A 26298-nucleotide genomic window follows, 5' to 3' on the forward strand; every position below is an offset into this window, starting at 1 on the left:
TTATCTGATGGACTTCCGAGAAAGAATCTTGATTTGCCAGAAGCGAGTCACCTAATTCAAGTGACAAGAACTGCCCTTGTCAACCTTCGGCAAGAATGCCATTGGGTGAAAATCGTCAATGACGCAACGGAAATTGGCAGAAAAATGTGGTATTGAAACAGTTGAAGTCCACGACCGCAGAGCTTTACCAGTAAGGCAGCACCAACTGAGCAGCAAACTCAAAGAATACCTTGTTGGTACTACTGTAGGGAAGAGGCCTGGACATTATGAGCACTCTGAGGATCGAAATGCCACAGACTGAACGAATAAAGCAAGAGGTGTTTTTCTCCACCTTGGATAGGTTTGTAAGAGAGTTGGATGCTCGTTTTATAGATAACATGGGGCTTATCAAGGCTGCCGGCATGTTCAATCCAAGGGCTAAACATTTCTTGGAGGATTCATCTGCAGATTTTCTTGCTCGCCACTACCTAGAGCCCCAAGTAGATTATGCTGCATTGCATTCAGGCCTTGACACTGCAAGGAGCTATTTATCTGACAAGACTTTAGCAGATATTCACTCTGTCATGTACTAGCTCAATGAATCTCCAAGAGGCTTTTCTGAGGCCCTAAACCTGTTCTTGCATTGCAACTGCAACAAATGAGAGGTTCTTCTCCTGTTTGAAAAGAGTTAAAAACGATTTGCAAAATAGATGTGGAGACAACAGACTTAGTGATTTGTTGGTAATGGCATGTGAACCTATGGAGGTTGAGGGGGTAAATTTGAGTGATGCCATTGACCGATTTGCTGACATGCGACACAGGAGGTATCCTCTGAAAAGATGAACCATTATATTATTTGACACTATTAGATTATAGCTCAATTTTCCAGTTAGGTCTTTCTTTTCAAGTCACGCAGACCTAATCAGCACCACATACAATCTTCAAAACCATCTGCTACTCTCCTACACTACCAGCCTCTTCTCCTCATGAAGTCAGCCATGATACATCGCTCATGCACTACAACCAGTTTGTCTTATCTTCAAAACACTGCATGGTATGCTGTTGAGTTTTCTCAACATCCTATTTTTTACCAGTGAGCTAAGCAACAATGGACCATTACGTCAGAAACATCATGTGTGTCTTTAAAATGGCAGCATCTGCCACACTGCCGGCATCCTACAGATTTTCAGTCTAAGTAAAAGCAAGACATTCAATTAGCATTTTCCTGTGAAGCCAGACAGGCACTACTAGTAGCAAAGCCACAAGCATATGTCAACCGCCAGTCTCTTAGAATTTGAGTAGCCTCCATCAGCATCTTCTTGACAAGTCAACCAGAAGCTGCAGCACAGCTGTAGCTTTGTGTCATGAAAGCATTTGCTATCCGATTCCCGCCTGGCTCTTCTTCATTTCCAGTCAATGAAGCAATGATCATCTAAGCAGCAACTTCCTTTAAACCAGTCACCAGCTGCCCCACAGCTACAGTTCTGTCTTCACAATGCCAGCACCGTATCCTTGATTTGTAGTCAACCAAGCAATGATGAGACACACCCAGTCTGTGTCCTCTGTTAAAACCAGCCCGGCACCATCCGCACCACAGCCAGTATTCTGTGACCTCAAAACAGCACCTGCCATACTTGCAGCCTCTTCTCTGCCAAACACCTGCAGCTCCACTACCAGAGTTCTGTGTCTTCTTGATCTATTGCCATTGAACACTCACAGACCTCTCCTCTGGTTTCCAGTCACCTAGGCAACAACCTGCCTTCGAGTCCGAATCTTCACCTCACATGCCATTGAAACAGCAGCACCGGCACGTCTGTCAAGCCACTGTTCTGTTCAGTCTGGTAAGAAACTACATTTTAAGTCTTATGATCAGAGTGAAGGAAGAGCAACTGTTGGGCATTATCCCAAAATCTATATAATAGTACTAATTGTTGGAATGTGTACCATTGTGGAGAGGTGCGGGGTGTGGAGGACAAGGAACATGCAGGAACAGAAACCTAGGCATATAAAGAGTATTGGTGAGTGTGGGAGTAATGCAAAATGCAGCCAGGATTTTTTCCCCCATACAATATGGGAACAGGACTGATGAGGCTTTTGGTACTAAAGTTTGTATCACTCGGTAATGCACTGTATGCCTTGAACACATTTTGAACTAATCTTTTGTCAGCCAAAATAACACAAGAAGAAGAATCATTAAAAACTGAGGATGCCATACATGTTTTCTGGTAAAATATTGTCCCTCTCCTGTCCATCAACCCCGGAAGCAGGCATCATGTTACCTAGAGCAAACCCAGCAACCCCTGTTAGGGGCTATCTGGGTACAGTCCTGGCGCCTATGGCGCCAGGCTCATATGGGACATCAGTCCTGGCGCCATAGGCACCAGGCTCATATGTTAAAACTTACCTGATGCAGACCATGCTGCAAGGGATCCAAGCATCCAAGCCCATGTGAGGCTTGAAGGGACTATTTTATCTTAGGAACTATTTTGTTACTTGGATGTGGTTGTGGAGGAATACTTACCTGGGACTACTTTGAAGGCTATTTAAACCACGCCCATACAGCAGCACATGCTTCGCATTATTCTGCATCCAGCAGCATAACGCTCACCGTGTCTGCAGTCAGCATCCAGCATCCTGCCATGCCCGCCTCAAGCCCAGAGCACCTAGAAAGAAGGGAAAAAAGAAGAAAGGTTAAAACAAGAACTTTACTGGATTTCTTACCTTATTTCGGATTCAGCGCATCTTCGAACCAGAAACAGACTTCATCGCCAGAAGCAGCGCCGCACCATACTCACCGTTCCTCGCAGCATCTCTACGATCCGGTGCTGTCTCCATCACCAGGTTGCCGCATTCCAGCACCTAAGGGGGAAAAGAAAACAACAAGGTTAGCTAAGGGAACAAACAAGGACAATCTCTTGCCACCATATGCTTACCTGATTTTACCGCAGGAGGTATTATCCACCAGCATGCCAAATCTTCCTACGCTGCACCTGCAAGAAAAGAGAAAGCAGCGAGTTAAACATTGGCATCATTTACCGGACAGTGTTACAAAACACAGACTCTTACCTGAACGCTTTCAGCTGCCACAAGGCGATCAACTTTTGGGTCTAAGCTGCAAAAGAAACAAGGAATTGGACAAGAGTGATTATTCAGACATTTTGAACTCTTTAGAACTATATACGTACGGCCTTTCGCCCGGAGGTTTGGTGCCAAGATTTGTCCAGAACTCTTCCAATACCCTCAAGCCATTGAAGTAACTGGCCATCAACGCGCCCCTGCATTCTTCGCAGGATGGAGAGCTCATCATACAAATATATAAGGTGAGCTTTGTGAAAGGGAATGTCAGAAGTGATAAGTGGGGACGCAGTGAGGTGTTGCTACTCAAATCCACAAGTGGCTAATTCCCTTTCCCCGTCTTTAGGAGACTACTTCTATGGGTCAAGCAGACGAAGCTAGGTGGGCCAGTCCAGTCAGTCATCTCTGCACTACGCCTCACGTTGGTGGAGACCGTGGCTGTCCAGTTCCGCTCGACACCCCTGTGGGAGCCAGGTGAGCATAACACCGTTCCCGCCTATCCGTCCCTGTCCCCACAGAATGTGATTACGCTCTGTAGTCCTGTTGAAATAACAGGGCAGATCCACTTAAAGAGGGGATTGGGGTTCATACACTTCACGTGGCAACATGGACCTTGACACTGCTATATATGATGATCCATTCTTGTATGAAATGTCACAGTACACTGATATCGTAACCATTTTTTTCTTAGTGCACTGAGGGATAATGCTTTATGAGGCCACTTCCTGTGATGCCATGGTGGGGGCATGGTCAAATTACATCACTTCCTGTGGGGTGTGTGGTCAAATGACATCACTTCCTGTGGTGTGTGCTCTAATGGCATCACTTCCTGTGGGGGTGTGGTCAAATGACACCACTTCCTGTGATGTCACTCTTGGGGGTGTGGCACAGTGATGTCACTTCCGCTACCCCTGGCATTTTGGTGAAATGACGTCCCTGAATGGACTACATTTTCAAGTACATCATGAATAATTGCAAAATGTATGCATGCATCACTGTAAGGGATTATAAAAATGGGGAGCGGGTACAAACCCACATAAGTGTAATTTTACTCGTCTTCACAAAACTTCTAAGTTGTCTTAAAAACCTTTGGATTACACCTTAAGTTTGACAGTGAATGACAGGGTGGGTAAATGTGTATAGAAATAGTATTATGGGGTGGAGAAACCAGTTGAAGGTAGAGTTGCTTTTTTTTCCTCTTTACCCGGATTCGGAAATGCATGCATAGATAATTGGAGTACTTATGAATACTACCTGATCAATTATGAAATACGTTTGCCAAACCACCAATATTGGTCATGCAAATGCATGTTTAAGTTACGCCAACACGCTGGTGTGACTATGGACTGACATAACGTATGCCAAAAAAGCCAATGTTTGTGAATCAGCCCCAAATAGGTCAAATCCTGCGCTTTCCTTGGCTTCATGTGGGGGATGGGGGGAAGTTTACTACTTTCATTCAAGGCTTTGATTGGGCTGGGATTCATTACTTGTCAGTAGGGATGTAACGGTATAACGGTATACCGTTAAAGATACCGTGAACCACTTAATTGAACAATAATAACCGTCACATTGTTTATACCGGTATACCGTTTATACCGTTAAGTGTGCTATTCATCTGATTTGGAAAGGCTGCAGTAAGCAAGTGCTGCACAGTCTTGGTCTTGCACTGTTGGATGTGCCGTCTGCCAAGTAGTTTCATTTGGAGCGGTTTTTAATGCCATTCCATAAACCACACGTGCCTGACATAAAATCAATATGTTAGCAATAGGAAGAATAAATACAGTGCCAAGAAGGAAAAGGGTTTACTTTGGGATGGCGGCTTTGGGGTTTATATATTTATAATGGATAAGGTTTGCTAAACATGACAATGGGGGATTTCCCAGGTACCATCATTGAATTTACATATAATAAGTCACACTGCGAAATTCACTCATCTCTGCGGGTATTCCCTGCTGCCATACCAAAGGGTAACATGTCCGTGATTACTGAACACCTTTTGGCCCGCAAGTAAACTAAAGGCTGTAATGTAAAGAGAGAGTGTGTGTGTGCATGTGTGTGTGTATGCGCACAAGCGTATACTACCATCAGCCTCCACTGATCTGTGGCATGCAGATTATCAAGATGGCAACATGTTCATCTTCACCAGTAGCCAGAGGGTGATCTAAAAGCCTAAATGACCACTCAAGAAAAGCTATTCAGTTTGCTTTGCCAGTCGTAGCAGGGCACCCCCCCTCCTCCTCTCCACACGTGTGTTTGGTGGAAGCAAGGAGGGCATTTCAGTGGAAAGTATGTTGAAAAGTCCAATTCTGGCCCTGAGTGCATGGTTTTGTTTGTGATGATGAATCTGACAATTTATGACCTTTTAGAAAATATTTGTTAAGATTAGTTAACTCCACCTGCTATACCGCGATAACCATGATATACCGTCATTTGGCAAGAAGGTTATTGTACCGTCATAAAACTAATACCGTGACACCCCTACTTGTCAGCAAGCCTTTTTTTTTACTGTCGCAGACTTTTTGTAAGTTTATAATTTTTTCACTGTTTGCAAAGTGGATTTTAAAGGGGATGAAACCAAAAAGGTTTAACGTAAGGCACACCGTTTGATGACTTCTTTGCTCACCATGTTAATTTAGGACAAACCTTTCATTTTAATTATGAGCATTTGATGTATGTTGTTTATTCCTATGTTTATTTATTTAAATCTATTTATAGATTCATTTTGTTTGATAATAGCAGCGGAGAGAAGGGTCCACTTGCAGCCGTGCTAGGGCGATGAAGATAGAAGGTAATGTAATTGGTTATTTCCAACGTGCTTAATACCCAGAGGTTACTAAGTGTGCATTTGGGGATCAAACCTGTGTTGCTCCGCGTAGTCTTGCTTCCAAGGCAAGCGCGTTACCCCCTGAGCTATCCTCCTGGCCCCAGGTAAGGGATAATGGTGTTATCTGTAGGGCAACAGGTGGGGTGGATTAGGGCTAGGATACGCAAAGATGATGTACGGTAGGTGGAAGAGGCACTGTGAGGTGGCTGATGGTTAGGGTACAGAATGGGGCTGGTGGGTGGCAGGCCACTTAGTGGAGACATGGCAGCCAGGGTGGGAGGCCCTCTGGTGGGGAACAATGTCACAGAGGATGCCAGATGTCTGCACATTTTTATGGCCACTGGATAGGTAACACTATTGAGAGCAGAAATAGGAATGATGGGGAAAGGAAGGAGTCATATTACTGAGAACAATGAGACACTGGAAAGCTGATATGGAAGGGGCTGCAGGAGGAAGAACCCTGTTGTGGGTGGTAGAGGAACTGGTAGCTGAAGACTGGGGAAAACCCCTCTATGTGGCTTAGCAGAGGAGACAACCATCATAGGTGGAAGATAGCTTGACACATTTAGAGGATGGACGTTCCTGAGATAACTGTCCGTCCCAAACAGCTGAACATTGCACAAAGATCAAGGGGTAGGATTGAGCCCATGCATTTAAAAGCTCAAGTAGGAAAATGAGGCCTAACAGAGGCCTAAGAGAGATAGACTATTTCACTGGGTGCGATGAAGGAAAACCAATGAGGTGTCTTGGCAAATTTCACCCTGAAAAAAGTAAAGGAATCTTCACTCATGAAACTTGTTTTGCTCTATTTGTGAGAAGGGTGATACTTCCGGCCCAATCGCAATCCGTTGCTCAAAAGTTGATCCATTTTCTGAGATCATCACATTAGTTGTTTAAAGCATTACTATTAACAACAACAAAAATATTTTCAAGTATAAATGTTAATAAATCACTTTCTGTCAATTTGAATAAGACAATAAAACCAATACCCTTCTTGTCTTGTGAACCTAAGACAGTACATTATATTCTATATGTGCAGCCTGGGTGTTTCAGTATATTTACTGGGTCATAGTTTACAAATTCCTTGAAAACAGGGCATCCACGGCGTGTGCTAGGATTTTGTTCTGCTCTTGAAAATGTAACATGTCATTCCACCCCTATCATCTGCTGCTTGTATTGTTTCCTTAAAATCAACCGAAAGAACGGAGATGGCGAATATGAAGCTCCTTAACTGCTGTAGTGAACATTTATGTATAAATGCATCTAGATGGCTGACAGACAGCACTTATAAGTTCCACTGACTGTACTTAAAGATGTTTGTATACATATATCATTACATTTACATTCTAACTGCCAAACTGCCGAGTTGGGCGAACTTACTTAATCCATAGTCTCTCTCCTCTTGGTCGCTTTCCTGTTTCCGCCATCGACAGCACAGGTGCTGGCAGATCATGGTGAAGTGGCTGAAGATGATCAGCGGCGGCGGAAGCACAGGCCTTTCGTGAAACGTCATGATGAGCTGATACCTCTGAAATTTCCACACTTGATTCGAAATGGATTTTACTTCAAAAAAGGTGTTGCTGAAAAGCGCAAAAGAGTTTATATGAGTTTCACAAATGATGTATGTATGTTAGTGATGTATACAATGGAAACCTAGAGAGCAGCGGGAACGTGCACAAGCCTCTGACAAGAGTGGTGGGAAGGGCGAGGGAGATTTGTTGTTGAGTCTAGTCAACATCAATCGATATAGTGTTCTATAAAGAGACAGGTCTGCAAATCATTCATGAAGTGCCCTGCAGAGAGTTTGTTGAGTTCAGTAATAATGAGACAACTAGTGTTCCTTGAAGAGAAGGGTATACAGTTCCTTCCTAAAGAGCAGGAGGGACAGTGCCAGCCTAATATTAGTATTGTAATTGTTTATTTGTACAGAGCTTATACACAAGTGAAGTGCTTCAAAGCAGTTCAAGGTGGGATGGGAGCAAGGGAATAATACAGGGCTTGAAGTTTCCGAATGATCTAACAAAAAAGTAACTAGCATACTAGGCCTAACAGACATTCTCCTAGTACAAGTGCATGCAATATATCAGGCACAACAAATTAGGGAGGGGAGACAAAGGGGGACACGACAGAACTTACTAGGCCTGGTAAATTCAGGTCATGCAAGTGTACAGACGGAAGAGCAAGGGAGGGGGGGGGGACAAGTGCGCCCAGTCCAGCAGGGCCCTGGGTTAAGTGCAGCAAGGTTACCCCTCTCATGGAACGTATGCTGAAAATGCAATGGTGCAGAGCATAGTGCAGAGGCCCGGAGGCAAGTGCAAAGACTGGCGGGAAAGCCTGGGACCTGTGTGACTCTGGAGGTGGGCCAGGCGACCAGTCAGTAAAATCTGAAGAGTTAGGGGAGAGATGGGGAGTGAGGTTGTGATATGGCATTTATAACAATATTATATGACATTTACAATGCACCTATACACAAGTGTTTTGGGGGTTGGAAAGAAAGAGAGAGGAGGTTAGCAAGGGAGAGGGAGAGAGAAAGAGAAGAGGAAGGTCTTGAGGAGGTTCTGGAACTTAAGGAGCTCTGGCTCAAGGCAGGGAGAGGCAGGGAGGCTTTTAATGTATATGCATAAGTGTCACCCCCTTGATCCACCTGATCAGAAACCATGGATTGTACTAACAAACCAATGCCCATAGTTCTCACTTGCACCTATTCATCGCTGGAATAAACCATAAGTATGAGCCTATTTGGAGCTATTCAAGGTTTGATGCCAGAGAATTGGCTATAGCCCAACATTGCATAAACAGAGGTGATCCTTTTCGGAATACCAAAAGATAAACTAGAATTGAAGTCTGCCCTAAATACTCTTGCTTATAGCACATATGGTCTGCCCCAACAAAAATACATTTGTAGACTCCAAAAAGAACAAAATATTGCATAGAAACTCAACATTGGACCAGGAAAATATCAGATTGCTACATAGACAGTGAGAAACTGCACCCTCTGATTATGGGCGAGAGTGTGTATTTAAAGAGAAAACCGCTCTTATGTAATGTTATGTAAAGTGGTCTTAAACAGTACAAGGTTGGGGTTAAGTGGGGGGAGTAAGATGGGCAGATAAGCCACCTGAAGAGCATGTTTCTAAGATATTCCTGACAGAGATACTTGCCATGTGTATATATCCAGCGGCAAAACATTTTTTTTAAATGAATCATTGCTATTCGCTGCCAGTACAGAAATACAAGCATAGAGGGTATTTGGAAGATGTATAGTGTGTGTGTGCGGTAGATAGAGAGGTTTTCTGGAGCTATGCAGAGAGAGTTCTGTATGCCTTCACTGGAGTAAGTGAGGAGGTGATGGATACTCAGTTCTAGTCTCTATAGCAAACCCTATATATATTGTTACATGGGAAAAGGCAAAGGTCAGTAGGTCAGTTGGGTATCAGATGTTAGACTGAGGATATTTATCTGGCCACGAAATCTTGGATGCCTATGTTTTCATTATTTTGCTGATAGTGACGAAAAGTGGGAGCTTGTGGGTGTGCTCCAACTTTACTTTGTCCGCCTTGACAAGTGATTGTAGAGAGGTGATCTGAGTACGCAGTGGAGAGCGGGACAAACCCAACACGGTTTGGCGACTCGGTGGAGGTAACAGTAAAAGGCAGCTAGAAGAAAGGACTTCAGATCCAGTGTCCTAAGCAGAGGGCCCCTCAGGATGTGACTGAACTGGTCTCTATGTTAGGTCTGGCAACATAAATCCTTGGATGGAACTGGGCAAAATGACCGAGCTTAAAAGCCTGAATGTGTGATTTGGCCGAATTACGGGCGTTCGAAAATTCTGAGCAGCTGAAAAGTTCAACCAAATCACGCATTCAGTGCTGGGGGCTGCAGGTGTGTCCTCTGCACCCTTGTTCACTATATTGTGAGTGTGGGTTGCTGGGGTGTCCCCCGCAGCCATCCCAAAAACAAAGGAAAAAAGAAAAAGGAAAAAGAAAAGGACCATGCAGGGCCGCTTCCCGATCACAGAAGTGAAAGGAAACAGGTGTCGCAGGGACAAAAGGTATGTATGGGTCTGGGGGTGTGGTGGGGGTGTGGGTGGTGGCAGGGGCCAAGTTGTAAATGTTCAGGGGAGAAAAGACCAAAGATTATTTCAGAAAAATTATCTTCGGTCTTTTCTCCCTCGAACATTTGGGTCGCAGGTTTTCAACCCTGATCCCCTTGAATCAGGGAGGCAACACATTTCATCAATTACTAGGCTGTAACGTATGACTAGGAATGTTTGGCAGTATGGCCTTGGGCTGTGGAATGAATTATCATTTTCTCCTTGTGAAATCTCCTCACACTCTCACTTTCAAAGCTCACTGATACATTGGCTTTCTACAAGATAATGAATCCCACCTTTCACTACAATTCAGTGTGAGATTGACAAGCAACACCCAAAAGAGATGTTTTGTGCAAAGGCCCTTTTTAAATAAAAACGCTGAGTTGTCTTCTCACTTACTTACTCAGTCACCCAGAAAATGTTATAAGGCAACATCTTTTAGTAACCAAGTTTTGCATCCCCTTACATGCAAAGTGTACTTTCATAAGGATCCATGACATGAAAATAACAGGGCTCTGACTTACATCCCCATGGCATGAAACTCACTTGAACACAGCTATGAGGAGATTGACGAGAAGGATGTTTGCCACCAAGAGGTAGCAGGCCATGATAGCTGGAACAATCCAGGCACCAATTTTGCAGGCAGGCAGCTGGATTATTTTGCCATCCTCCCTAGTTTCATTGTATCCACAGGGAGCTAGAAATGAGCAGGAAAAAAGTAAAAAGGTGTCAAGTGTCATTGTCCTGCTTCATCAACATGTTATACAAGTGAGATTGTTTTTTGGCAATCTATACATTCTTAGATGAAAGTATGACAGTATGCGGTTTTCAATGATTTAATGAAGCATTCGTTCTCCTTACAGTACATGCATGAAATAATCAGAGGGAACTCAACATGCCACAGATGATCCCCGCCATGCATCAAAGCAAACAACTAGAGAATTGTGATACATCTAGTATTCCTCAAGCAATGAGAGAAAACAAATTTCACTACTAACTACTAAAAAGGGAATAGTAATTTTCAACATCAAATTGTCCAACCATAAGTACACTGGGGAGATCCTATGCTACTACAAGTCCCATCATGCAGGAATGGGAGCGAGTTTACACTAAGAACATTGTTGTATATGTGTACCACCAGGAGCCAGGAAGCTCATAGCAAACATTGAGGGCCTGATTCATGGAAGTGTTTTATAATGGCACAATGCCATAGGAAACTGTTCTGTGATTCAGGCCCCAAATTGTGTGTGATGTGATTAAATGAAACTTGTTGTATGCCTAGTCTGAGTCCTGGTGAAGTTGCTCGAATAAACTAATATATGGCCGAAACTTTCCACAGATAATTTCAACCAATTTGGTCTAAAAAGTTACATTTTAAGAAATACATTTCATGAGATAAATAATATGTTAATCTCAATACATGACAACTTTTCTTTTTTTAGTGCATATATGTGTGCTGTGCTGTAATGTTCTTGCTGTGGTATTCTAATAAGTCTGTATTTCATTATGCACTTGCATTGTGTCATATAAATAATTACAAAAACCCATATCACAATTGGATGATATGCCCTAAGAACACTAGTGACTGAATAAAGAAATTCTGTATCCTAATATACCTCAAAATGTAAGTTACATATTAATTGCCATTTTTAGCAAATTAATGTATTTATTGGGGTGTATGTAGCACAACCCTACTTAATTAGCAGCAGAGTGCTGTACAAGGTGGACAGCTTCATTCATGAGCACGTACATAGTTGAAGGAGAAATTAGTTTTTTGTTGCAGGCTTAGTGGCGAGAGTCTGGGAAGTTCTATGACCATGTAACAACGACCTTTTTCTTGAAAATAGAAGTTTTCGGACAGGTGGACTGAGTCTGATGGGAGTATGGATGTTATTCCACAGTTGAGCTGCATAGCTATGGAAGGCTTGTCCAATGTTTTCTTTTTTGTTTTGCTTTGCTTGATTACGATCCTGGGACAGTCGTGGACCCTTGTGTTGGATTGGCCTCTGGAGATGGTTTAACGGTTTTGCAGCCAGTTAAAGAGGTGATTTGGCTCTTATGGCTTTAAAGGTGATGCAGCAGGACTTGCACATGATGCATGCTTGGAGAGGCAGGCAGTCTGTGTCCTTTGGGGTTTGGAGAGATATAGGCATACTTCTGAAGTCCTTTGATGAGTCAGGCAGCTACGGAGTGATTTTGAATGGGGCTAATGAGGCGATGGGGGCACTGGCGAATACAGTGTTGCCCCTGCCTAGGTGAGAGATAATCAGGGCATAAATGGTGGTTCTGTAGTAGTCCTATGTGTGCAGTTAGTGCTTTATAATGAGTAGTTGTGTGACTATGTCCCACCTTGTATGGGTATCTTTGGCAATTTAAGTCTTGATGGAAAGATTGATATCTATGATAGAGTTGCAAGATTTGTATCTCCAGGAGAATAGGGATATGAAACCAAATAGCTTGTTGGATAGGTAATACAGTAACTGGGCCTCTCTTCTTGGCCAAAGGGCAGTACTCAGCATTTGTTGGAATCAGTTTTAGTTAGGAACTTGACATCTAGAGTTAGATAAGGGCAATGCAGTCTTTCAGTCATTGTATGAAACTTGATTACAAAATTGGCTGTGATGTCTTAAAATGGCTCGAGGAACAAGTTGAAGATGACTGAAGATTCCTGAGAAGAAGATGTAGGTTAATCTTCATGTCATTTGCTGCTGTGTTGCAAAGGTAGGGACGGCCCGTAAACAACTGCTTTGTAAAAAACAATGTTAGTTATTATGACGTTAATGCTTTATCTTTGAAAGCTACTGAGAGTTCAAGCAGGACCACGTGGCGTGGTCACCGTTGTTTACAACGTGGAGGGCATCATCAATGATTTAGATTATCAACATCTTGTAATGTAGTGGGGTGATAGTGGTGTAGGGGGATGTTGAGGTTGATTCTATCTTGCAGGTGGATGGTGACAACGTTCTTCATTTTTACTTTCCCTGTGAATGGGTGAGTAGTAGGCATTTATTAAACTAGGCTTTTGGGGTCACATGTAGGTTTGTGCAGCATTAGGAGGATATCCCCTTTGAATCTATGAGAAAGGTTGGTATTGGTATTTACTATTTTCATGCAAGGTGTCAGTGATTCCTTGTTTAGGGATTTCACAATGTTGGGTGGCGGGGAGTTAAGTTTATATATGGTGACTGTTGAAAAGTGAGAGCATCTTAAATATGACTAACATGAAGAGCATGGGATGGGAATCCGAGCATTGGGATGGCTTACCCGATGATGTTCTACTGCTGATGTATGTCTGTTTTTTACTGTGTATAACAACGTTGCTTTGCATTTGCTAGTTGAGAGAGGTATTAAGGGTTATGCTGGGGGTTTAAAGCAATATTTGACGGCTTTGAGGAGGGGCGCAGTTATGGTTGTTCTGTAATACTTCTGTAGGAAGACTGAAGGGTTTCTTCTTTTTTGTGGATGGTACCTTTGCTATCAATGAGCTCTTGTGTGCACTGCTGCAGTTTTACTGGTGTATGTTTGGTAACACTGCCTGAGTGAAAATGAGTAAAGGTGGTAATGTGGTTTGCTGTGGTGTCTGTGGTTGAAGGTACAGTCCTATGGTCTTGCCCAATTGAGATGATGGAGAAGTCCTTAAAGGAATAGAACTGGAGCTTGGTGGGTTTAGGATGATCATTGCAGGTTAAAGGGGAATGATTCAGAGACCTGATGTCCCCGGGTTTTGTGTGCTTTATAAATGGAAAAATAAATAAATAAATGGATGAGGTTTGGGATGGAATAGTGATCTGTGCAGTCCAATGTTATCGTGGTGTCCCACTTGATGGACTGTGTTGAGGAGAAAACACGTTGAGATGTCCTACTGATTGTGAATGGTTTGGTGATCGGCTGCTTGATGTTCAGAGTACTGAGGATGTCAAAAAGTGCATCCTTTAGTGTCTTGGTTTCCGGGTTGCCTGTGTGCAATGAGAGAGGTGCGTGATGCTGGACATACATGAATGGAGCATGGAGACTGTCTCTGGAACATTCACAGGACCCACATGACCAACAAAAGGTGTTACACGTATGATGCCTATCATCTATTCCACACTTTTCTGATGATGTGGATGAAGATGCCCTGGTATTCCCATTGTAGATAGTTAATTCAGTCATGTGGGAAATGCAAGGAGCATCCTGATTGACTGGTGAGTGGAACTGAGCAGGAAAGTCAAAGGACGGTGGATTGTATGCTGGGATTTGTGTTTTTTATGATTGCATGAGTGTAGGTATGGGGCAAGTTCTGGAGCCACCTGATTGGCTGTTGAGTGAAGGTGGATGGGTTAGTCGCTGAACCAATGTGTGTGGGATGGGCTTTTGACTATATTGTATGCTTAGTATGGCTTCTGAATGTTGGAAAGGGTGACAGGTCTCCTGACTGGCTGGAGAGTAGCAGTAAGCAGGCTGTTCACCCGACCAGTGTGGTGTTTCAATTGATGGACATGTTTCTTGTATGTTTTTGAGTGTCTTAACTAAGTATGCAGTAACACGAGGTGCAACTATTAGCATTCTTGTCTAGTGAACTTCCAAACAGAGTTACCTGTGAATGTTTGGTAAACTCTGTAATCTGAGAGAATGATATGCAGTCATTTTTTACTCATTAGACTGTAGAGCAGCTACTGTATACCTCTGCAGGAGACCACACAACCCCTCCTCCTATTTGTTGGAGGCTTGAGACTGTTCCATGTTTGACACCAGCCGTTGTGCCAATACCGCAGCATGTGTTCGAAAGATACATGTTGAGACAACCCTACAGAATGTATCCCCGAAGTGATGACAACCTAAGGGAGGAACTCCCTGAAGGAATATGAGAAGAAGCAAAGAAAAGAAGCTAGTGACGTCATAAAAAGTATGCACGACATCCAGAGATACTGACTGAAGAGGATGTATAGATCCTAAAGAAACTAATGACGAAGTAAAGAATCGAGTGAACGCTCAAAGTATAAAAAAGAAGATTACTCGTGCACAAAGTGCCACAGAAAATCCACCGTTCAATAAATGTACAGACGCTGAAACGCAAGGTAGACTAAGTCATCATATGATATGATATGGCCAAGGCGCGACGAGGCAAGGGAGGGGGAAACAGAGGGAAGACAGACAATGATCCTACTAGGCCAGGTGTCATTCAGATCGCACAAGTACATTGGAAGGGGAAAGTGAGGGGGAAAGGGTGTTCGGGGGGAACTGGAGGGTACAGTGCAGTACATGGGATAATCGAATAAATAACAATAAGTAAAAGTAAGGCCAGCAGGTGGCAAGTGCAAGGATAAGTGCAGACATCAGGTGTCAAGTGCTGGTAGTGGGGCTGTAGGGATACATAAAACAGTCCCCAAGTGCGGGAGTTGCCAGGAAGGCAGTGCAGGTGAGCTACTGGCGGGGAGGGGACCTGGGCCCGAGATCAGAGGGTGGCCAGGTAATCAGTGCAGATTCAGTTTCAGCCAGGAAGTCAGCAGGGGAGAAGAGGAGAAAAAGCAAAAGCAAAGAGAAAGGTTTTGAGGTGCTTCCGGAACCAGAGATGATTCTCCCTAGGTTTCAGGGAGACAGGGAGGCTGTTCCAGAGGGAGTCCCCAGCTGAAGAAAGAGATCTATCACCAACTCGTTGCTTGGAGAAGCGACTGACCCTGGGGGAGTTGGAGACAGATGAGCGAAGAGCACGAGAAGGAAGATATTTAGGAAGAGAGAGTTGAAGGTATTGAGGCCCTAGACCCCAGAAGGCCTTGTGGACAATGCAGAGGGTTTTTAACGTAATCCTCACAGCAACTGGGAGCCATTGGAGAGATTTCAGTCCTGGAGAGATACGATCCCTGGGCTTGAGGCCAAGGACAAGTCTCGCAGTCCTGTTCTGGATGAGTTGCAGAGGATGGAGAGTATAAGCAGGCAGATTTAGAAAGAGGCTGTTGCAATAGTCCAGCCTAGAGAGAACCAGATCTCTGGAGACTGTGAGTTTCTGAGGGAAGGAGAGGAAAGGAAAAATACCTCTGAGGAGGTGCAGCTGGTAGTGTGACTTCTTAGAGACGTCAGAGATGTGAGGAAATAAGGAGAGTGTGGAGGCAAAGATGACCTTGAGGTTTTTAGCCTCACTGATGGGAGCAGGAAGAGGGCCAAGAGAGGCCGGCCAGACAGTGACAGGAAAGAATGGTGTGGGTGTGCCGATGAGGAGAATCTCAGTCTTACTGGCATTAAGGCAGAGATCATTGGCGGCACACCACTCCTGAGTGGCGGACAGACAGTCAGAGATGAGAGAGGCAGAGGAGGTGGCTGAGGGTAGTCTGAAAATGAGCTGAGTGTCATCCGCATTATACTGGAAGTTGGGGCAGAAAGTGGCAATGCGGTGGGCAGGAAGTTCCAGGTATTGGTTGAACAGCCAGGGAGAGAGATTAGACCCCTGGGGAACAGCACAGGTAGAGATGGAGATAGAGGAGAGGAAGGACCCAAGTTGAACCTGCGAGGGTTGACCAGAGAGGAAAGAAGTCAGCACGCTAGGGCCTGACCAGTGATCCAGAGGTTATCACAGAGACAGTTGAGCAGGATGGCATGGTTGACCGTGTCAAAGGCAGAAGAGGGATCAAGTAAGATGAGGACACAGGGGGTGTTGGAATCGAGGTTGGAGAGCAGGTCTTCACGGATGTTCAGGAAAGCAGTTTCTGTGCTTCTGGCAGCTCTGAAGCCAGACTGATGATCATAGAGACAATGAACAGATTCAGTGTGAAGATTTAGCTGGGAGATGGGCAGCTTTTCCAAGAGTTTCCCCAGGAAAGGAGTGATGGAGATTGGGCGATAGTTAGCCGGGCAGGACGGGTCGGCAGAGGGTTTCTTGAGAAGAGGGTGCACAAGGGAGTGCTTCAGGGGGGAAGAGAAGACTCCAGTGGCGAAGGAGTGGTTGCAGAAGTCGGCCAGGGCAGGAGTCAGGGAGTTAATGTGGTCCTTGATGGTTTTGGAGGAACAGGGATAAACCTGTTTTGACGAGAATTTCATAGATCAGACTTGTCTAGAAACCTCGTCTCGGGAGAACAGGGGAAAGGCAGAGAAGGAGTGAGGAGAGGTGGCCGTGGAAGGGCTTGAGGAAGATCAGGGAGTAGAGGGAGGAAGGGGAGAGGAGGAGAGAGAGGACAGGATGTCCTGAGTTTTGGAAATGAAATGAGAAGCTAGTGCTGTGCAGAGGGCCTGGGAAGGGACAAGAGAGGTAGAGACCGCGGCATGATTGACCAGTTCCTTGCAGATTTTAAAGCGTTCAGCCGAGTTGTTAGATGCTGCAGAGACGCAGGCTTGGATGTGAGCTCTCTTCTTGGTGCGGACAGAGAGTCGGTATTGCCTTTGGAGCAGGCGGCAGGCCAGTTTGTCACAGGATGTACATGAAGCACGCCACTTCCTCTCAGCCACCCTGCACTTGCGTTTAAGGGTGACGAGGTCTGAGTCGTACGAGGAGTCGCATTTGGTTTTGGGCTTCAGACGGATCCTCACGACAGGGTCATAGAAGCTGGCTATAAGTAGTGACTAGAACGCAGGCAAAGCCACAATTATATAGAAGCTGGACATCAGTATCATGAATTTAGTAAGCCAGGACCCATGAAGCGGGAAGGGAAAACTATGTTGCAGCAAGAATAAACAGCATAAAGGAGCTGCAAGACCAGGTTCTCTTGCCTGGAGTCAAGACTGAAGCAGCCAAGGTCAGCTATCTATTCTGGAAATGATTGAACGTGCGGAGCATGAATCTTCCCTTGTTAAGGTGCAAAGAAAGAACCCAGAGAGTGCCAAGTTTAATTCATTTAGAGCATTATAAACCTGCAGAATGGACCAAATCGTGGTCTCCTGTCACGTGAGCCAAGAATGAAAATAGTGTTTGTACTTGGAGTCCCAGACACGATAGTGAGTGCTCTCACTTCCGTGCATTCTGAAAGAGAAGTATACTTTGCAAGGACAAGTACAAAGACAATGGGCCTCATTACATGGAAGGCGGTAAGGGTTAACGGTCACCGGTAATGCTACCGGTGACCGTTAACCCTTACCGCCTTACTACAAGTTCCCTTTGCGGGACCCGACTTTAACGGCTGGTAAAACCAGCCGTTAAAGTCGGGTCCCGCAAAGGGACCTTGGTGCTAATTATGGTACCGCAATTTGCGGTACCGTAATTAGCGCCTTCCCCATTCCCATTATGCCCTATGGGGGCAAAAATGGGAATGGGGAAGGGCCTTGGTAAATGGGGAATTACTGCCCCCGCTCACCTTGGAGTAGGGCGGTAATTCCGCCATCCACCAAGGCGGACACAGTAAAATACCGGCGGCAACCATGGCGCTAATAGCGCCATGGTTACCGCCTACCGTGTAATGAGGCCCAATATCCATGGCAGAAGGCATGGGTGAGGAGAGATGCTGGGCTAATTGGGTGGGGAGGTATTGGGTCTGGGCTTACATGCTGCAAAATTAACCGAATGTTCCAGACATGGCACAAGTGTGCCAACCAATCATAATAGTCCATATAATGAAGGACCTTATAGTTTGAAAACCAATGAGAAACTGTGTTTCTGAAGAAGACATGTGTTAGAGGCAGGCAGATGTTGTCCACCTGAAAGTGGACAGCCAATCGCAATCCTAGCTCCTATAGAACAGTATACTTAGATGTTTCCCTTAGCCAATCCCGAACCTTGATAGGTTTTTCACTATTGCCATGTAGTATGACATCATCTCTGATGTATTTCTGGTATAAAGACTATGGGCCTCATTCTGAGAGCAGCGGTAAGGGGTTAACGGCGCTGGTAAGGATGCCGGTGCCAATAACCCCTTATCGCCACATTCAGAGCTCCTTTAGCGGGAGCCGCTAAAGGACCAGGGAGCTAATAACGGGCTCGTTATTAGCTCCCTCCCCATTCCCATTGAGCCCTATGGGGGCTCGAATGGGGATGGCTTCCCTGAATGGGGAAATACCGGGTCCTCCAAGGTTGGAATGACCCGGTAAGTCCCCATTCAGGGAACCCGGACCCGGACCGAGTTTGGAGGCAGCCATGCCGCAAATAGCGGCATGGCTACCTCCAAACTCATAATGAGGCCCTATGTTTTGTGTAAAGATCACAGAGACTGAGCGTACGTCCGTTGATGTTCGTTGTAACCTACCTGTTTTAGATAATTTTGAATAAAGCAGTACTTTTCCATCTTCCTGAGTTGGTTCTGTTATTTGGACTGGAAATTATTCTGTATGATCCCATCCATTACATATGCACGTTCCTAAAGGGCCATAAGCTCATGTGGTAGCGGTGCAGATGGTTTAAAGATCCAAGCTAGTTCTGCTAGAGAGTTTCGGACGATCGGACATCCTCTGCCATTAGCTGGAAGATTGCCGAGTTTCCTGTGGACAGCGGCCAAATAGAAACAAACTTGCAGTAAGAACCGAGATGGTGGGCAGGTCCCCCTTTGAAGAAATCCCTGCTCGGTGTCCATGGGCTCTCTGCTGATGGAAGGCAAAGTGGTCGGATATGAGGAGTAGTCGATACCGAAGGCCTCGAGTTGATTAACGAATAGTACATAGACTAAGGGGGATGGCAATATAAAGGGGCAGGATTGTGATAATTCTGAGTAACGGGAAATATAAAGATAAGAGAGACAGCCTGTGAGTCCTAATTCAAGGGAATTAGAAGAAGACATTTCAAACTCCAACGAGAGTAGAAATAGAAAAAACACACAGGTCAGGACCGTGTAAGGTGATGGCTCAAACCCTGTAAAGGGTAAAATGAAGGCGAGAGTACCCCTTATCATTAATGAGGAATAATAGAGGGAAGGTGATCACAGTGTTTTATAAATATGGAATGTGTGAATAGTATAAATGTGGTTTGTTGAATAAAGTATCAAGGAATGATAGAATTGTGAACAGATGAAAAGTAACAGTGATTAAAGATAAAGTGTAGCAAAACGATTGGCACCAATCTAAAGAATAGATAGGTCATTGAAATAAGAGGATTGAGCAGTGATTAATGGTGCTTGCTCATATTTGTTCTTTTAAAATGTTAGAAGCAGTGATTTAAGTTAAAATAAAAGGTTTATTTAATGATCTGGTATGTATGGACAGTCATTTGAGACTTGTCATTATGGAGGACACTCCTCTCATGCACCTATGCAAGACACTGCCAAAACGTGCACCCAAGCTCAAAACAGTACAGTGCAGAATGGGTAAAAGGCACAGCAGATAAAATGTTCATGCCAGGCAACGAAGGGGATCATTGTCAAAAGCGGTATTGCAATACATAACCACATACTTGCACGCCGCTTACACAGGGAAGAAATTAGAGAAAAGATTAGGAATTTAAGAACTTTGGAAGAAGTACCAAGAGGAAAGAGAAGATACACCACCTGAGGAGTGGATGCTTAATCAGCATAAGGGGGAAGGATTCGAGCCCTCAGCTCCCGTTACATTATCTGGAATAAAGAGTGTTATTATGGAAGACATACGAGTGTATCCTTTAAAGGAATTGAAAGCAGCAACGGGGTATACTAATCTGATATATGAACACCCCCCCCGCTTACAGTAGTGACGATAGTCTGGAAGAGTAAAAGAAAGGAAGATATTTGTAAATGTATACAAGACAAGGAAGATAGAAACGTACCATCGAATTTGTCAACAGATATAGAAAGAGAAATCAGGAGATGGAAAGGAGAAAAGGACAAGGCTGACGAGGTAGCACTTGTATAAAACAAATGGATGGGAGGACAAATATTACTCAAGATAGATGGGAAAAACATTGAGGAAGGTAGGCAAAGAGAATATAAGGACGAACAAGAGAGTAAGGATAAGGAACGAGAGAGGAGATTAAAGGAGGATGAGCAAAGAAGAAAAAATAGGGATCGGCGAGAACAGATATATAGAAAAGGACAAGAGAAAGATGAAAAACAGGCAGAGGAACAAAGAAAGTACGACAACAGACAAAGAGCAATAGAAGAAAGGGATAGAAAGGAAAGAAAGTGAGAAAAGGAAGAAGCACAGAGGTTGAAGGATAAAAGATTACAGAGAAGAAGGGAAGAAGAGAAAAGAAGGGAAGGAGTAAGAAGGGAAGAACAAAGGAAAGAGGAAGAAAGAATTAGAAGGCATGCGAGAAAGCAAAGGGAAGTAGATGAAGAAATAGAACAAAACAGAAGGCAGCAAGGTTTGGATACCAGTTTTATTCATAAAGAGCAAATGAGACCGAGCCCAGAAATACGATGGGAGAGAGAGAGAGAGAGATATTCTCCCAATAAAGGAGACAATGTTAGAAACACCTAGAGCAACACTAGACAAAGAAAGGTATGATATGGAAGGCATTCGAGAATGCATCGATAAGGCCTATCAGTAATTAAGATGTGATATTGAGTATGGAACTCGAGGGAACGATGATCGATCCCCAGTTCCCCAATCACGAAGTGAGGAGAGAAACCTGTTTAGTAATGAATGTTGAGCATTGTCTTTGAGTGGATTGAACCTAGACAAAGGTGAGGGGCATGTTACTCATACTAGTTGGGGCCTAGAAATGTCTGACAAGTAAAGAGAGTTCAGTCATAGGGTAGAAGAAGGGAGCGTGTGCACCCCTGTAGTAAGCCAGAAAATGTTAAGGAAGTAAGATGGTCAGATCTGGGAGATTCCAGAACGCCAGATCCTGTAGCATGTCCTGGGCTTTCCCAAAGACTATTGTGTAGTGAAAAGTGAGAGTCTCCACCATATGTAAGCAGGTTATGGTCATTGCCGGCAAGGAGACAGACAGGGATGATTATCCCTGCCATGGATAGACTAACAGTGGGATACGACTATGGGATGGGGTTCACGCAGATCCCCTTGTTGGAGAAGCGGGGAGCAAGACTGCAATATATTCCATGGCCACAGATGGACAAGAACAATTTAAAACGCATGCTCCCTAGTTTGACTTCGGGGGCTGGGAAATGGGTATACGAATTAGAGAAAATGACAGGAGGAAATACGCTGGCCAGAGGGGACATTAAAGGCCTCCTGGCGGTCATTCTTGGAGACAGGGCTGATGACATATGGAGGAGAGTGTGCTATTCAAGTGTGACAGCACAAAACAGAGCGAATGATGGAGCACCATTTAATAATTGCAGGGCTGATGTTTGGATGACTTTCGGGGTACAATATCCTGACACATCGGATATGGGTGCAATTATGACATGTAAAATGAAAGAAGATGAAGACCATTTTCTTATATTCAAGATATTTAGGAGAAATGGCAGCTTGAAACTTACGAGCCGTGGGAAAAGACAATGGCATTATTTTACCATATTTTATGTAAGGGGTTGCCTGAACCAGTACAGAGGCAGATGAAAAAAACAAGAGGGGATGGAAGCAAAGCCATGGGCTGAGATAGAGTTGACAATAGTACACCATTGTCGGTTATTACAAGAGAAGACTAAGAAGAAAGATGAAAATAGAAACATTGAGAAAGCCAAGTTAGTTCAGAAAAAGTTGTCAAAATTTGCCATAGAAGGGGCACCTACATTTCAATTTGTGGCCTACAAATGCAGTGATAGCCACAAGATCAAAAAACAAAACAAAGAGTATATGTCGCTTTTGGAAACTGACAAATAAAACAGAAACACTGGAACATCTAATTGTAGACTGTAAAAAGCTATCCTCATTAAGGCTAGAATATTTCTTCAAGTTCTTCTCGGATTTTCGACTTCTAACTCCAAAAAAACTATTTCAAACCAGGATCAGGAGTTATGCCCAGAGTGTAGCCAAAACTCTAGATGATGAAATGCATGATTATTTGACATGTTTGACTACCAGTATTTATTTCATTTCATATCAAATCAAGCATCCCGGGGCAAGGTCTAGGAACAGGGAAGAAGATAATTTGGCAACCAATCCAAGTGAACTATTACCACCACCGAAGTTATATGTTGGGGACCTGATTTTGATTAAAACCTTCACTCGGAAGTGGCATGAACCTCAATTCAATGGCCCATTCCTTGTTGAGGAAATTTCCCCTTCTGCTGTTTTCGGGAAGACAAGCTTGATTGCATCTGAACGACGTGAAGATTTATAAAGGCGAGAACCTCCCTCCCACCCTTGCTGATCTACAAGCAAGACAAGGAAGAAGAATGTCTGCGTGTGTAGACCCGATCGATGACTAAGAAGAAGGACGATAAGGCAACAAGTGACTAACACATACTTTATTCGGATTGGAATTCAATAGACACTCCTCATATATTTTACCAGGAAGTACAAGGACTTGCAGAGAAATTCCAGAGGATGAAATGAACTTTTAGAAATATATTGGAGCAGTGAATAATGCATCAGAATTATGCTTAAATGCCAGTTTGTGGTCAGAAATAGGAAGCAAGATCAATATCCAGATTCATTTCATGGAGAATATTTGTTTTAAGTTATATAAATATAGGATACCTGCCAATTGTGACGTTCATTGGCTTGTGATTGCTGTATTTGTGTTCATACTTCAATCTTACCCTGCTCTTGTTAGGAGAGACGTTAATATTCACACTTTTTTACAGGATTCTTAAAATGGTCCAGTGATAAGAAGAATCATCATTGCTATAATTGAACAAATTGTACAGTTACAAATGTAAAAAAAAACTTTTTAAAAACTCAATGATTGTATTAAAAATGATTCATCAAGAAGACAACATGTTTATAGAGAGAGCACGAGTTCAGCAAGCCGAGAGATGGCACAAAAAATGGTTGTCCAGATTTCTAGGCATAATATATATTTGCATGATTGTTCTCGTTATCCTTCTGTTCCTTACTTTTCACAGTCTCTATTATCTTAATAGGTCTACCGAAGAAAGAGCTCCAATGATTTTCTCCTCTATGTGTACGATTGATGACAATTTCTTTGATCTCTATGGGTAAGTATACCAGATACCTGAGGGTTCGTAGCGCTATATATAAATGCCAAATTATTATTATTATTATTATTATGTTAGGAGGCATAAAAGAGATGCTGAGGAAGATAATGAAGGGATTAGTACCTATCTAGATCATTCAGCTCACCTGGGGAATAACATGTGGTATCACCACATGAAAAAGGTGGGGGAAAGAGCATTTGGTGATAATTGCTATGTCTGCTCTCTCATCCCCTATGACATGAATACAGTGAGGACTTTCATTTCGTCAGGTATCAGCATACAATGTGAAATGCCTCAGCCATCTTGCAGCATGTACTACTCGAGGACAGTTCAAGGAAGTTGGGTAACCTTGCGATGGAGATCAATATGGTTGTTTCCATACCAGGATGACTATATCAAGACCATACGAGTGGAGGAGGGGCCTGGATGGACAGACACAATGCTTGTATATCCTACTGCAGGACAGGATGAAGAAATTAAGAGCATAAACTCTTCTGATGTAACAGAAATAGCATGAATGCATGGATGTTGGGAACAATCACAACTATTGATCTATGGACGAGTGCATACTAAGAAGGGATGGGAAGATGGTATGATGTCCTGTGCAGCTCATCTGCTGAAAACGGAAAACGTACAAGAAGTGCAGAGAGTGAATGATGGTTGCTTAAAGTCATGGGCCAAACACTCCAAGTTACTGATATGGGTAGAAGATGAATCAGGCCCAGTAGTTGTAATCCCATTGGTTAATGCAACAATATGTTTCCAAAGCCATGGAAAGAACCATGTGGGACATAACAAAGGATGCAAAACCACAATTGATGTTCTCGGAATGAGAAAAGGGACAGCAGTCCTTATGGATCGATATTGGGCTTGTGGATCTATAGCCTATATGAAGTTGCCCAGGAATTGTTGTTCATCCATGTTCCAGCATTAGTGATACCTCAAAGTGATCTCAAATTTGAATTCCCAAAAGTGGATGACCATTTGAGAAAAAGAAGATCACTTGAACTCCTACGGATGAAAAGAGAACATTATTTCTCAGCAAAATCAATAACAGTTTATGAAACCATTCCTGATGAGCACAAGTTGTTCAGCAAGACTGCTATGATAATGACAGCTATATTTAGGTCTGGAATTCAAACAGTGGCGAAAGCCAAATGGTTGAAAATCACCAGATGGGAGCTTCTGCAGACAATCAATGCTACCATACAGGAATTCAATGCCATTAAAGAAGAGCTGAAGGCCATATGATTAATGACCCTCTAGAATAGATATGTCCTTGATATGATCACAGTCATGGAAGGAGGCGTTTGCGCCAAAAATTTGGGCCATCGTGTTGCGCATTTATCCTTCTCACGGTGGCCAGAATGGGACCTTGGCAGAGGCCATATCGATGTTGACAGACCTGCATACCAAGATGGAAGAAGAGACAGAGGACACTGAAGATGACAGTTGGTTTACCACTTTGTTTTCATGGATTCCTCATTGGTTGGAGAATCTTTTCAAGGTTCTTGGAGTAATACTGGTGCTAGTAATGTTTGGATTCTGTATAGTCAGGATGTTGATTGCCCAATGCAAGGAAACATCAAAAAAGGTAGTAGTAATGATGATCATGATTGATGCCAATGATTAACCAAATGCCAAGGAGCTGATTGATGACACTGTCAGAAAATATATAAATGCTAGCATCGTAGCACCTGAGGGAATGAAGGTTCTGTATCCAAAGGATCATGAGAAGTATTTGGGAAGATGGGTCTATTGTACCTTGAATGGACAAAGTAATTACATGACCTGGAGTATAGATGAACATGTGAAATCAGCAGGCACCCCGAGGGGGGTGATGAAAATATGGACACCTAAGAAAACACTTCTTCAAGAGAAAACACCAGGATGCAGAAACACTCGAGGAGGTGGTTGAGGACTTGACCAGAGAGGGGAATGGAGAGGAGCAACTGTATACCTCCGCAGGAGACCACGCCCCCCTACTCCTATATGTTGGGGGCATGAAGCTGTTCCGTGTTTGACACCAGCCGTTGTGCCAATACCGCAGCATGTGTTCGAAAGAAGATACTCATCATGACAACCTTATTATCTCTGAAGCGATAACAACCTAAGGGAGGAAGTCCCTAAAGGAACATGAGAAGGAGCAGAGAAAAGAAGGTAGTGACATCATAAAAAGTATGCACAACGTCCCGAGATACTGACTGAAGAGGATGTATAGATCCTTAAGAAACTAATGATGAAGTAAAGAATCGAGTGAACTCTCAATGTATAAAAAAGATTACTCGTGCACAAGGTGCAGCAGAAAATCAACTGTTCAATGAATGTACAGACGCTGAAACGCAAGTTAGACTAAGTCATCATAGAAGCTGGCTATAAGTAGTGAATAGAAAGCAGGCAAAGTCACCTTTATATAGAAGCTGGACAAAAGTATCATGAATTTAGTAAGCCAG

The 26298-nt window shown here is 43.6% G+C and overlaps 1 protein-coding gene across 7 annotated transcripts in view; it reads right to left on the bottom strand.

Moving 5' to 3' along the window:
• The window catches only part of TRPM3 (transient receptor potential cation channel subfamily M member 3), a 1922641-nt gene that overhangs the window by 59296 nt on the left and 1837047 nt on the right, over positions 1–26298 (bottom strand). For all 7 annotated transcript variants that reach the window (XM_069625801.1, XM_069625800.1, XM_069625799.1 and 4 more), the window contains 2 exons: positions 10521–10671; positions 7262–7461 (listed from right to left, as the gene is read on the bottom strand). In XM_069625801.1, coding sequence (XP_069481902.1) covers positions 7262–7461; positions 10521–10671 — 351 coding nt within the window. The remainder of the gene's footprint in view (positions 1–7261; positions 7462–10520; positions 10672–26298) is intronic.

The sequence above is a fragment of the Ambystoma mexicanum genome, chromosome 6p (assembly GCF_040938575.1).
Source record: "Ambystoma mexicanum isolate Mex_15411 chromosome 6p, UKY_AmexF1_1, whole genome shotgun sequence".
Taxonomy (NCBI): domain Eukaryota; kingdom Metazoa; phylum Chordata; class Amphibia; order Caudata; family Ambystomatidae; genus Ambystoma; species Ambystoma mexicanum.